The sequence below is a fragment of the Triticum dicoccoides genome, chromosome 3B, assembly GCF_002162155.2.
Source record: "Triticum dicoccoides isolate Atlit2015 ecotype Zavitan chromosome 3B, WEW_v2.0, whole genome shotgun sequence".
In the NCBI taxonomy this organism is placed as follows: domain Eukaryota; kingdom Viridiplantae; phylum Streptophyta; class Magnoliopsida; order Poales; family Poaceae; genus Triticum; species Triticum dicoccoides.
Window position 1 is genome coordinate 727,904,832 of NC_041385.1, and position 10,023 is coordinate 727,914,854.

Sequence of the window (10,023 nt, forward strand, 5' to 3'; positions counted from 1 at the left end):
GCACCCCGGTGCTATGTCCCTTGGTCCGCCCTGCCTATGCCAGAGTGGTCAGGAGCTCCACAACCTGATCGAGTCCATGCTCTCTAACGATGATTCGATCGATGGAGTGGACGAGCACGTCGACCTTCACATGGACGGCCCTGCTACTCCAATGGTTCCTACCCGAGCAACACCACCATGACAAACTTAGGCATGTTGTGCACGACGATCACCGGAACTGCGCCACCACAACAAACTTGCGGGTGAGGGACTCAACTCATCTGGGCGCCAAGTTTCGACATGGACAGCGCAAAAACATGGGCGTGCATGATGTTTGGGTAGCCACCAGCAACGTCATGCGCATTGGAGGGCGTCGTCACGGTGGCCGCCCCACACCTTAGGTATGCTTATAAAAATAAATCAGTTTTTTAAGCACAAGTGCGTATTTACAGAAACAAGAACCGATGCTTTTTTATCTTGTGCATAAGACTCACACCTCCAAACTTTGACACGACCTTCCATAGTACCCCCTCTGCTAGTGGTTCGAATCGACAACAGAACAATGAATGAATGTGGCGGTCCCCAGACGACAAGTGTGATTAGAATTGAACTGCAAAAACGTCTTATATTTTAGCACAGAGGTAGTATTGGGCAGCTCCACCAATTATTTCACAAAACATATATTATTTACTGCTACCCGTCCAGCCTCTCTTCACAAGATTATCTTTCGTCAAAACACTATTCTTAAATAAAAACTTTAATTGTAAGAGGTATTTTGATATACCGGAAATTTCTAAAGGACATTTTACTTGAGCCATCTTTAACACTAGACACAAGGATCTGACAGATTAACAGCAGATTTATTCAGATTCCAAATGCCTTTCTCTTCATTCAACGGTAACGTTCTTCTCTACACAAACTAACGAAATATGATAATCCCTCCGTTCACTTTTGTAAGTCATTTCAGACAACTGAAAATAGGCTACTTTGCACGCTGTCTGAAATTCTTCAGCGCCTTATAAAAGTGAACAGAGGGAGTAGTATAGCAATGAAGGAATCAAGAGTTCAGGACCCAATGTTGGAAAGGACAAGATCCAGGTTCTCAACTCGAACTAAAATCTGCAGCCTTGCAGGCACGGGCATTCACGCTCCCTCGTCGATCCCGCCACTAGAACAAGGCGACAGAGCCAGCGGCGAGGTGTCCCTGTGGATCCAGGCCGGTTTCTTGCTCGAGCTGGACGGCGCACTGACCTCGCTGCCCGTGGACTGCTGAACCGACGACCCCGACCCTGAGAAGAAGCTGCTGCTCAAGCTCCTGAGCTGCCATTCAGGGACGTAGTTAGGCCTCATGGTCGTATCCACGTCGGCCATCTCGATGTCTTCCGTGAGCATGGACACGACCTTGGACATCGGTGGGCGTTGCTGAGGCAGGCCCATCGTGCAAAGAAGAGCGACATTGATGAGCCGCGCAGCCTCTTCGTCGTGGAATTTGGCAAGTTTATTGTCTAGCAGTTCAAGTGTCCGTTGGCTCTCATGCAGATGCCAGGCCTGCGAGTTGTGGTGAGGTTAATCTCCTTAGTATGCTGAGCTGTACAGAGTGAAGTAGATGGTTTATTTTGAGGTCTTGGAAAGCTTACACGTCCAAGAAGATACTTCTCATCTTCCTCTAGGCTGTCATCGAAGTTGCGGCGTCCCGTGATGATCTCCAGTGCCACGACGCCAAATGCGAAAACGTCCACCTTTTCCGTCAGGTGTCCCATCATGGCGTACTCGGGTGCGAGATAACCACTAAAACCAGAGAATACAGTGAGTGTCTGATTGATTTTCCGTATCAAGGTGCATGGATTGATTAATATGCACAACAAATGTTCTTACAGCCTATCGCAAACAAAACAAAAAATAGTTCTTACAGCGTGCCAGCGACTCCGGTGTTGAGATGCGTCATGCTGTCCTTATAATGCCTGGCCAGCCCGAAGTCGGAGATCTTAGGGTTGAGATCAGCATCGAGCAAGACATTGCTGGCTTTGATGTCCCTGTGCACTATTCGCATGCTTGACTCCTCATGGAGGTATGCTAGACCTCTTGCAATGCCTACGCATATCTCAAAGCGTGTCCTCCAATCTAGGTTCAAGTCTGTCTTGCCTGCATTTTCACCAAATGTTTAGACACTTGGAAGGATACTTACTTTTCATGGCACCGAGGAAAAATTTGAGGTGGAGAACAAAAAGGTATACCAAAGATTGCTTGATCGAGGCTCCCCTTTCCCAGGTACTCATAGACCAAAAGTGGAGTCTTACTGTCGATGCAACAACCGTGCAACTTCACAAGGTTTCGGTGCTGCACCGCAGATATGGTTGCAATTTCTGTCATGAACTCCTTTTTCCCTTGATGAGATGTAGAAGACAGCTGCTTTACAGCTATCATTCTCCCATCAAGTAGCTTACCCTGTACACAGAAGATACAACTCATGATTTCGGCATGAAACGAGTACAATATGTTTAGTAGATTGCGAATAGCAACAATCAATTGCGAATAGAAACTCATGATTTCCTTGTATCAAAAGATACAATGAAATGTAGAGCTGCTTAATCTTGTTGGTAATGTAACCAACCTTGTACACAATTCCATATCCCCCGCTTCCGAGAATGTTACTAGGACTAAAACTGTCCGTAGCAGATTTTATTTCACCGTAACTATAGATGTTAGGCCTTCCAACTATACTGAACAGCTCTGCAAAAAGAATCACGTGTCAATTTCTCCCCATAATTAGCACATCAATTTTACTGTTTGTGTTACCTTCCATTTCCACCTCTAACCTCCTCCTTTTCTGTCTCCAAACAAAGACCCCGGCGAGTGCTAGAAACCCTAAAACTGCAACAGAGACTACAACTCCAACAACCAAACCTGTTCTATTGGTACTGCTGTTTTTCTGTGGACCAGGATCCCCTTCGCCGTTGCTACCTACAGTAGGAATAAGATAATAGAAAGTGGAATGCTGTAATATGAGTTATTTATGTAAATAACTGAGTAACGAGTAGCACAACAGTACCATAAGAGGATACGCTTATTGCTGAGATCAATGGCCCGTAGAACCCTTGGTTAGGAATACAACAAGTGCCCTTTCCAGCCCAAAAGAGATGAATGTCAAGAAAATTATTCGTTACTTCAACAATATAATGTCTTTCAACAACAGTGTAAGATTTTCCATTTGTTTGTTTCTTTATATCGAAATCTGTTTCTTTAAGATCCCCCTGCACGATGAAAGTAGGTAAAAGATATTAAAATCTACAGAGAAAAATGGGATATTCTAGAATCGGTTTAGTACATAAAACAAATGAGAATCATTGCAAAATATTATCATTTGCTGATATATTCAATAATAAGCCACCTGGATATATATATTAAAAATCCTCTTTCCCACGCTTTTCCATGTCTGATCACCTGGGAAAAAGATCTCTGCAAATTGAAGTACAACTTTGTACATGCCATTCTTGAGCCCAATGCCGTAGTATCTCAATGAAGATGGTGACATTCTGGCTGTCTGAAATAGTTCAGAATCAAGTGTGTTGGTAAACCGGCGAGAAGTGTCTATTATGTAACTCCCATTGGGGGAATCCACGAATTTCCCGATGTTGCTAAGACCCCATCTCGTTGAGTTTGTAACGTAGTATGATGCACCTTGAAGACTGGCATCATCAGGTTCGTAAATAGAGTTGTCTGAGCCTCTGATGGGTCTCTTACCATCAGAGTCTACCGCAAAGGAAGAATCTACAGATTAGGACAAATAAATAAGTGATACAGATTTTAGTGATGCCCAGAGCAGATACTGCTAAGAATTGAGAGATAAGGACTCACGAGATGGAGAACCAATTAAACATGGAGTATCTCGCTGAAGACAGTTTAGTCCTGAAGGCAAAATACTAGGAACAAAACAGACCGTTCACTCACATGGTTAATAAAGTGTTCTATAGATATGATGGGAAACTAAATGAAGTAATAGAAAAAAAACCTGTTGTTCGAGTTATCTATCCCAAAGTTGTTCCACACCAAATTCCTAAAAGAAATGCCATTCAGACAGTTAGGTTAGGTCACAAACTGCCATGTTCATGAAAGTTTGTGGTTTCACATTCCAGATTGAAAATGAAACATGCGTGCATTGATTTTGTCTGCCTTCTACTCCCTCCGTCCGGAAATACTTGTCCTAGAAATGGATGTCCATTTCTAGGACAAGTATTTCCGGGAGGAGGGAGAGGAACTGGAAGAGAAAACCTACACATGTAAATTATTCATGTTAACCCAAGAAGGGTATCTTCCTGAGAGCATATTGTATGACAGATCACTACAAAGACAGATAGCAGATATGTTAATCAAAAGGATGAAAAAAAAAGATCAAGACGCATCCAATCTTGCCAGACAGATTAGCGGACATACACGTTGTCAACATGAAACAGGAAAATAAAATAAAACGAAGGTAAAAAACAGCTCACATAGTAGTAAGTGAAGGGCTAATCATGTCTGGTAGGCCCCCAGAGAGGTTATTGCTCCCAAGAAATCTGATTCATCGACACTTTAGTTTGGAGAAAATGAAAATACTACTTCAAATGGGATTGCGAAAAACACTAGATTCTCTACAGATATCCTTACAGGAAATTGAGGGGATTCAGGTTCAGAAGGGTTGGAGAAACTTTGCCTGTGATGCTGTTAAAACTCAAGTCCCTGCTTCGCCCAGAATGTACAAAGAGCTTTTAACACAAACATTACTCTCAGCTACCAGTAGGTTCCAAACAGTTCCTCAGTAATGTTAAGCACATAATTTTTGTCCAAAGTTGCTTACAGATAATTGAGTCCAACAAATTTCGAGAAGTCCACTGAAGCAAGGTTGTCAGATATCCTGGAGTTCCGCAGAACTCTGTAGGAAGAGAATAAAGTGGTTTAGGATTATCCCATAAATGCGAAGAAATACAAAGTTGTGACGTTCAAACTAATAAAAAGTTGCTGAAGAGCAAACTATGTCACCGTACAGAGTATTCAATGATGTCATGTTAACCACAAAAGCCAATGAAGACACCTCTCCCGTAAAATCACCTATTCGCCTTCACCATACAGAAGTTGGTGAACAACAAGCCCGATTTTCAAACTAATTGCGCAACAGCTGTACCAAATCTAAAGTAGGAAGAACATACAAATTTGCCAAGTTGACAAGATTAGAAAAACTTGCAGGAATGGGACCGTCAAAGTTATTTCCATGGAGTCTCCTGCATTGACACATACATCTAATTAGCAGAGAAAAGAGTCAATTCCTTTACAAATTATGAAAGCAGACTCTAAAATGTGATACAATAGGGAGTAGAATGATCTGAACTTTTTTTTAGAAAAAAAACAGTAACTTCAGTCCTATCGTGAACATTGAAAACATATGCGGATCATTTCTTGGCTCAGTTTCATTATTTTCATCTAAAAATTATTCATATGATATCTTACAGGTCCGTCAAATTCAATAAGCTTCCAATGTAATCAGGTATCTTTCCGATAAACTCGTTATCTGATGCCCATCTGGATAAATAAGAACGAAGTTATTGCAGTGACTGTGCTTAATGACTTTATAACAGATTAGAAAGTATGATAAGAAAACTCACAGGACTCTCAGGCCCTTAAGTTTGGAAAAGGTAGATGGCAGCTCTCCACTTAAACCACAACTATCGATATACCTGAAATTGAAAGAGAGAAATGGTTATGCTGAGTTCTGAAACATGGGTCTTACAAGGGACATTGGGTCAAGCAGAACCAAGACATAACAGTTGCTCAAGTTTGGTCAAGTTTTCTACTACTTCGGGGAGTGGACCAACCAACTTATTTGTGCCAATGGACCTGAAACATAAGGAAATGTAGGTTCAGAAAATACAAATATGACACAATTGGTACATGAAAAATCAGGTGCTTGATTTACGGAGCCTGTACTTTTTCTTTACTTTGCGCGGTTACTTCCAAAAACAAAAAGATTGTGAGCATCATCACAAATAAAATGAACCAACAGATCAACAAGATCCACATGGCTACAATATTTTTGTGCTGGATTAGAGTTGCGACAATAACAAGAGATATATTCTCTTACAGCGAAATGAGATTCTTGAGATTTCCCAGCTCCCTCGGTACAACTCCAGTTAATGCATTGACTCCGAAAGATCTTGTAATTTTGAAAGAAAAAAAACAGGGGAAGTTATGCACTACACAAGATACCACATAATGGTACAACCATTTACATTTAAATGCTTCAGAGAAGCTCAAATCGTAATTCTTACAGATATTGCAACCGAGTCAGCTTTCCAAGAAATGCCGGTAAAGATCCAGTCAGGTAATTTTGCCCTAAATTCCTGAAAGTGAGTCAGATAATCAATGTTACTTTTTGAGTGTTTCAGATAATCAATATAAAACTAATGTTTCCAAAGTCGCATCTGTAGAAACTAGAAACTCTTACTGGCTGGCAGGCATCATAAATTAATTCGTACAGGCCTTGGAGAGTAAAAGCAACTAGACTACCACGCTACCAAATAATATGTAACATACTACATGTTATTGCATGAACTACTATGGAAGTAGTGGGAGCTTGTTTGAGTTAAACTCAATGTTTCTAGCTATTGGAGAAGTATATCGATTGAAAATAATATGTAAATAAAGGAAAGGACATCTGAAAACTAAACACATCAATAGAGGTGATCTACTGAAAGAGGCATAACTAAGCAACAAAGAAACTGTATGTGTAAAACATGAATACTTTCTCCACACCATTCTAACCTATAGTTCTAAGACCAGAACAGATAAGTCTATGGAAGTGTACTGTACTCCCTCTCTCGCCCGCTGATGGCATGCAAGAGACACTAACCAGGGGTACTATTAGCTTGTGTAACACTTTAAGTGGGTGTCCATTAGCTTTGAAGCTTGATGGTGGAAATAGTTCATACAGGTTTGCCAGGTAAGTTAGATTTTGCAGTTCCGCAGGAATCTGACCAGCCACATCTAGTGCATATACTTTCCTGCATGAATAAATGGAAGAACATAAGTAATAGGTCAACAACTTGAAAGCATCGACTAGGATGGATGTGCAACTATTCATACAAAACACGAACTGTGGTGAGTTCATAAGCATGAAGACACATTGGATAATATCCCTTTTTTTTCAACAAGTTTGTCAAAGCAATATAGATCATAGAGAAATTCTAATGTGCATTGTCTTATATGGATTGCTAGAAAAACCTCAAGCATTGCTGGTTGACGGTGGACACTTCGACATACTCCCTCCGTTCGGAATTACTTGTCATAAAAATGGATGTATCTACAACTAAAATACATCTAGATACATTCATTTCTTGGACGAGTAATTCCGAACGGAGGGAGTATATTCTAACAATGAGGTAAGCCTCTATATAAGTGCCATTGATGGGTGGTATGAGAATCTTTTGGTCTTGCTATTTTCAGATAAGGAACTACATTTGTCTGATACAAGTCGTAGCAACAACATGCCAGCCCTAACTGTACTATCACTAATTACAATTTCAAGCTGAAAAACAACATTTTTTTCATTGCAAACCTGGGCTAACTTTCAACTGGCAAATTGTGGATAATGTTTCTTGGGATCGAAAGGAGCAACTTACATCCTGGTGATGTGGCAGACGGTGCTGCCGTTGTAGGAGCAGTCACACTTAATGGCCGGATTGAAGTTTGGGTCATCATCAATGTCGGTGTCGTCGGTGGCGGCACCGCTGCAAGGCTCGCCGCTGATGTTCCACGCCGCAGACGCCCGCAGGCCCCATCGCCGGAAGATGGCGTTCAGTGCGGCCACTGCGATCATATTACATACACAAGGGAAGACACATGAAGACAATCCAAGCGCGTTAAGAGGAACAGAATAAAGTATAGGTAGTAGTACTAAAACTCCTTGTGCTTGTGCCACGCACCTTCAGAGGGATCTGTGTGTGCCTGCCGCTGAGCTCGAGCAGACAGCGCGAGGAGCAGCAGCACGAGGCCGCTCAGGCAACAAGACGGCGAAACCAGCAGCTGATGCCGTCGCCTCATCGTTCTAGCTCCCCGTTCCCCTCCCTCTCTCTCTCTCTCTCTCTCTCTCTCTCTCTCTCTCTCTCGCTCAGATTAATGGTGAATGGTACCTATACTGCTCTGGGGTGGGTCTGTTGATCAGGCCATGGCATCAGTTGGTCATCCTTGGCGGCCACAGACTTGTCAACCAGGAAAATATCCAGGCCCCACTTGCGCTTGTCAGTTCTCTGCAATCCTCCACGCGGTTACACGCGTATAACTGGTAGTTGAGCATAAGAATTCTGTATAGGTCTCCACACGGTTCCTGAAATCCTGTATAACTGATAGTTGAACATTTTCAGTTCGCAGAAATTTCAGAACACAAGTACAGAACACCTGGATGGAACTACAAGGAGCTCAGATAAAATCCATCAAATTGACACGCGGGCCAGCACAAATTCAGTGATAAGGATACGCGTTATTCACCTCAATGGCGAGGCCGTCCTCTCGGCCGCCGGTGACCCCCATAGCTCGTGGGTGAGGCGCATGTCGGCGGCAGTGGGCGTCGGCTGTCGACTATGACTCTATGAGCTACCTGCGGCGGAGCTCTACAAGGACCACATACGTATTCAGCTCCACTAGCTCGAATCTAGATCTTGGCGACCTAATCCCAGAAGGTATAGTGATACGGGAACGGGATCTTATAGGGCGGCAGAGGCGCAGGGCGCTGGCGAAAGCTGCTTGAGCAGCGGGAATGAGAAGGGGCGTCGTCGCATAGGGCGACGAGGTGTTGCGCCGCTGGTCGGAAGGCCGCCGCCATGGGCGCTCCGCTCATCTTCATCCTCGAGTGGAAGAGCCCGACATTGTCGGATTAGAGTGAGAGCTCCTCGTTTTTACTTCTTTTTTTCACGCTACACGGCCTCTTTTACTACTTAGACATAATTTTGGGTCGATCCTATTCCGCGCGGAATAGCGATCAAATGCGCACCCAGGGTCGCTGGCTGGCGTAGCTTGGACAGCCATTTTACTTTTAGGTTTCTGTGAAGGATTCTCCCACAGTTTTTCCCTTTTCTATGTTTCTTTGTGTCGGTTTTCAAAGGTTTTCTCATTTTATTTTTACTTATTTACTGTTGATGAACATTTTCCAAATCCGTGAACATTTTTTGAAATTCAGGATTTTTTGAAATTATTGAATATTTTCTGAAATTCGGAACATTTTCTAAAATCAAGGAACTTTTAAATTCCTAAACACATTTTTCAATGAATGAATATTTTTCGTGTTCATGATTTTTTAAAAATTCAGGAACTGTTTTGAAATCCAGGAACATTTTTTAAATTTGGAAATATTTTTCGAAATTCAGGAATATTAAGAAATTCATGAAGATTTTTATATACGGGACATTTATCAGTTAATAGTGACTGTTTTGAAATTTGAAACATTGTTTGAAATCCAGAAAATAAACCAAAGTCGTAAGCATTTTTAAATTTGTGGGACCATTTTTAATCCGTGAACATTTTTTCCAAATTCACGAATCCTTTTGTAAAGCACAAACACTTTTTAAATTCATTAAAAAAATTCAAATTCACATATATTTGCCAACTCACAAACATTTTTTGAAACTTGGGAATATTATCTAAATTCATGGACATTTCTTGAACTCGCAAACATTTTTTCAAATTCATGAACATTTTTTGAATTCATTAAAAAAACTAAATCATGACAAATTTGGGTTCATGATTTTAAGAAAATCGGAACCTTTTTGGAATTCATAGACTTCTTTTAAAGTACATAAATTTTTAGCATGTTTAGAAAAAAAAACTAAACTCTAAACATGTTAGACGAGACACCTGGGAGGGATAGGTGAGTAGTCCGTGTCTTATGTGTGGGACAGGAGGTCTCGTAACTTTTCTTGGGATAGTGTCACGGGGAGGGATAGGTGAGTAGTCTGTGTTTTATGCGCGGGACAGTTTTCGACCATCTAACTCGGGCGGTTTTTGTTCTGAGGGGCGGGTTTT

The 10,023-nt window shown here is 41.8% G+C and overlaps 1 protein-coding gene across 2 annotated transcripts; it reads right to left on the minus strand.

The window, feature by feature from the left end:
• Positions 1-807: 807 nt before the first annotated feature.
• LOC119278122 (probable LRR receptor-like serine/threonine-protein kinase At1g56130) lies at positions 808-8,862 on the minus strand. 2 transcript variants are annotated; one of them, XM_037559480.1, is made up of 25 exons: positions 8,494-8,862; positions 7,932-8,348; positions 7,629-7,815; positions 6,939-7,010; positions 6,279-6,350; positions 6,092-6,163; positions 5,776-5,847; positions 5,616-5,687; positions 5,461-5,532; positions 5,163-5,234; positions 5,001-5,072; positions 4,814-4,888; positions 4,624-4,695; positions 4,467-4,532; positions 4,253-4,318; positions 3,989-4,033; positions 3,835-3,899; positions 3,368-3,747; positions 3,029-3,230; positions 2,776-2,940; positions 2,591-2,709; positions 2,214-2,424; positions 1,890-2,121; positions 1,617-1,767; positions 808-1,527 (listed from the first exon to the last, which is right to left on the minus strand). In XM_037559480.1, the coding sequence occupies exons 2-25, from the start codon at positions 8,047-8,049 to the stop codon at positions 1,123-1,125; spliced, it is 3,135 nt and encodes a 1,044-aa protein (XP_037415377.1). In that variant the 5' UTR covers positions 8,050-8,348; positions 8,494-8,862; the 3' UTR covers positions 808-1,122. The 2 variants fall into 2 exon arrangements, with proteins under 2 accessions (XP_037415377.1, XP_037415378.1); XM_037559481.1 differs by lacking the exons at positions 6,092-6,163; positions 6,279-6,350; positions 6,939-7,010; ... (1 more) ...; positions 7,932-8,348; positions 8,494-8,862 and having other exon boundaries at positions 5,765-5,847.
• Between the last annotated feature and the right edge of the window lie 1,161 nt (positions 8,863-10,023).

Excerpts from the sequence above, each read along its gene's own strand:
- LOC119278122 (XM_037559480.1), bottom strand. The coding sequence starts at position 8,049 with ATGAGGCGACGGCATCAGCTGCTGGTTTCGCCGTCTTGTTGCCTGAGC. Across the intron at positions 2,122-2,213 it reads CCTCGATCAAGCAATCTTTG|GCAAGACAGACTTGAACCTA; the intron begins GTATACCTTTTT and ends GTGAAAATGCAG. Across the intron at positions 1,768-1,889 it reads ACCGGAGTCGCTGGCACGCT|TGGTTATCTCGCACCCGAGT; the intron begins GTAAGAACTATT and ends CTCTGGTTTTAG.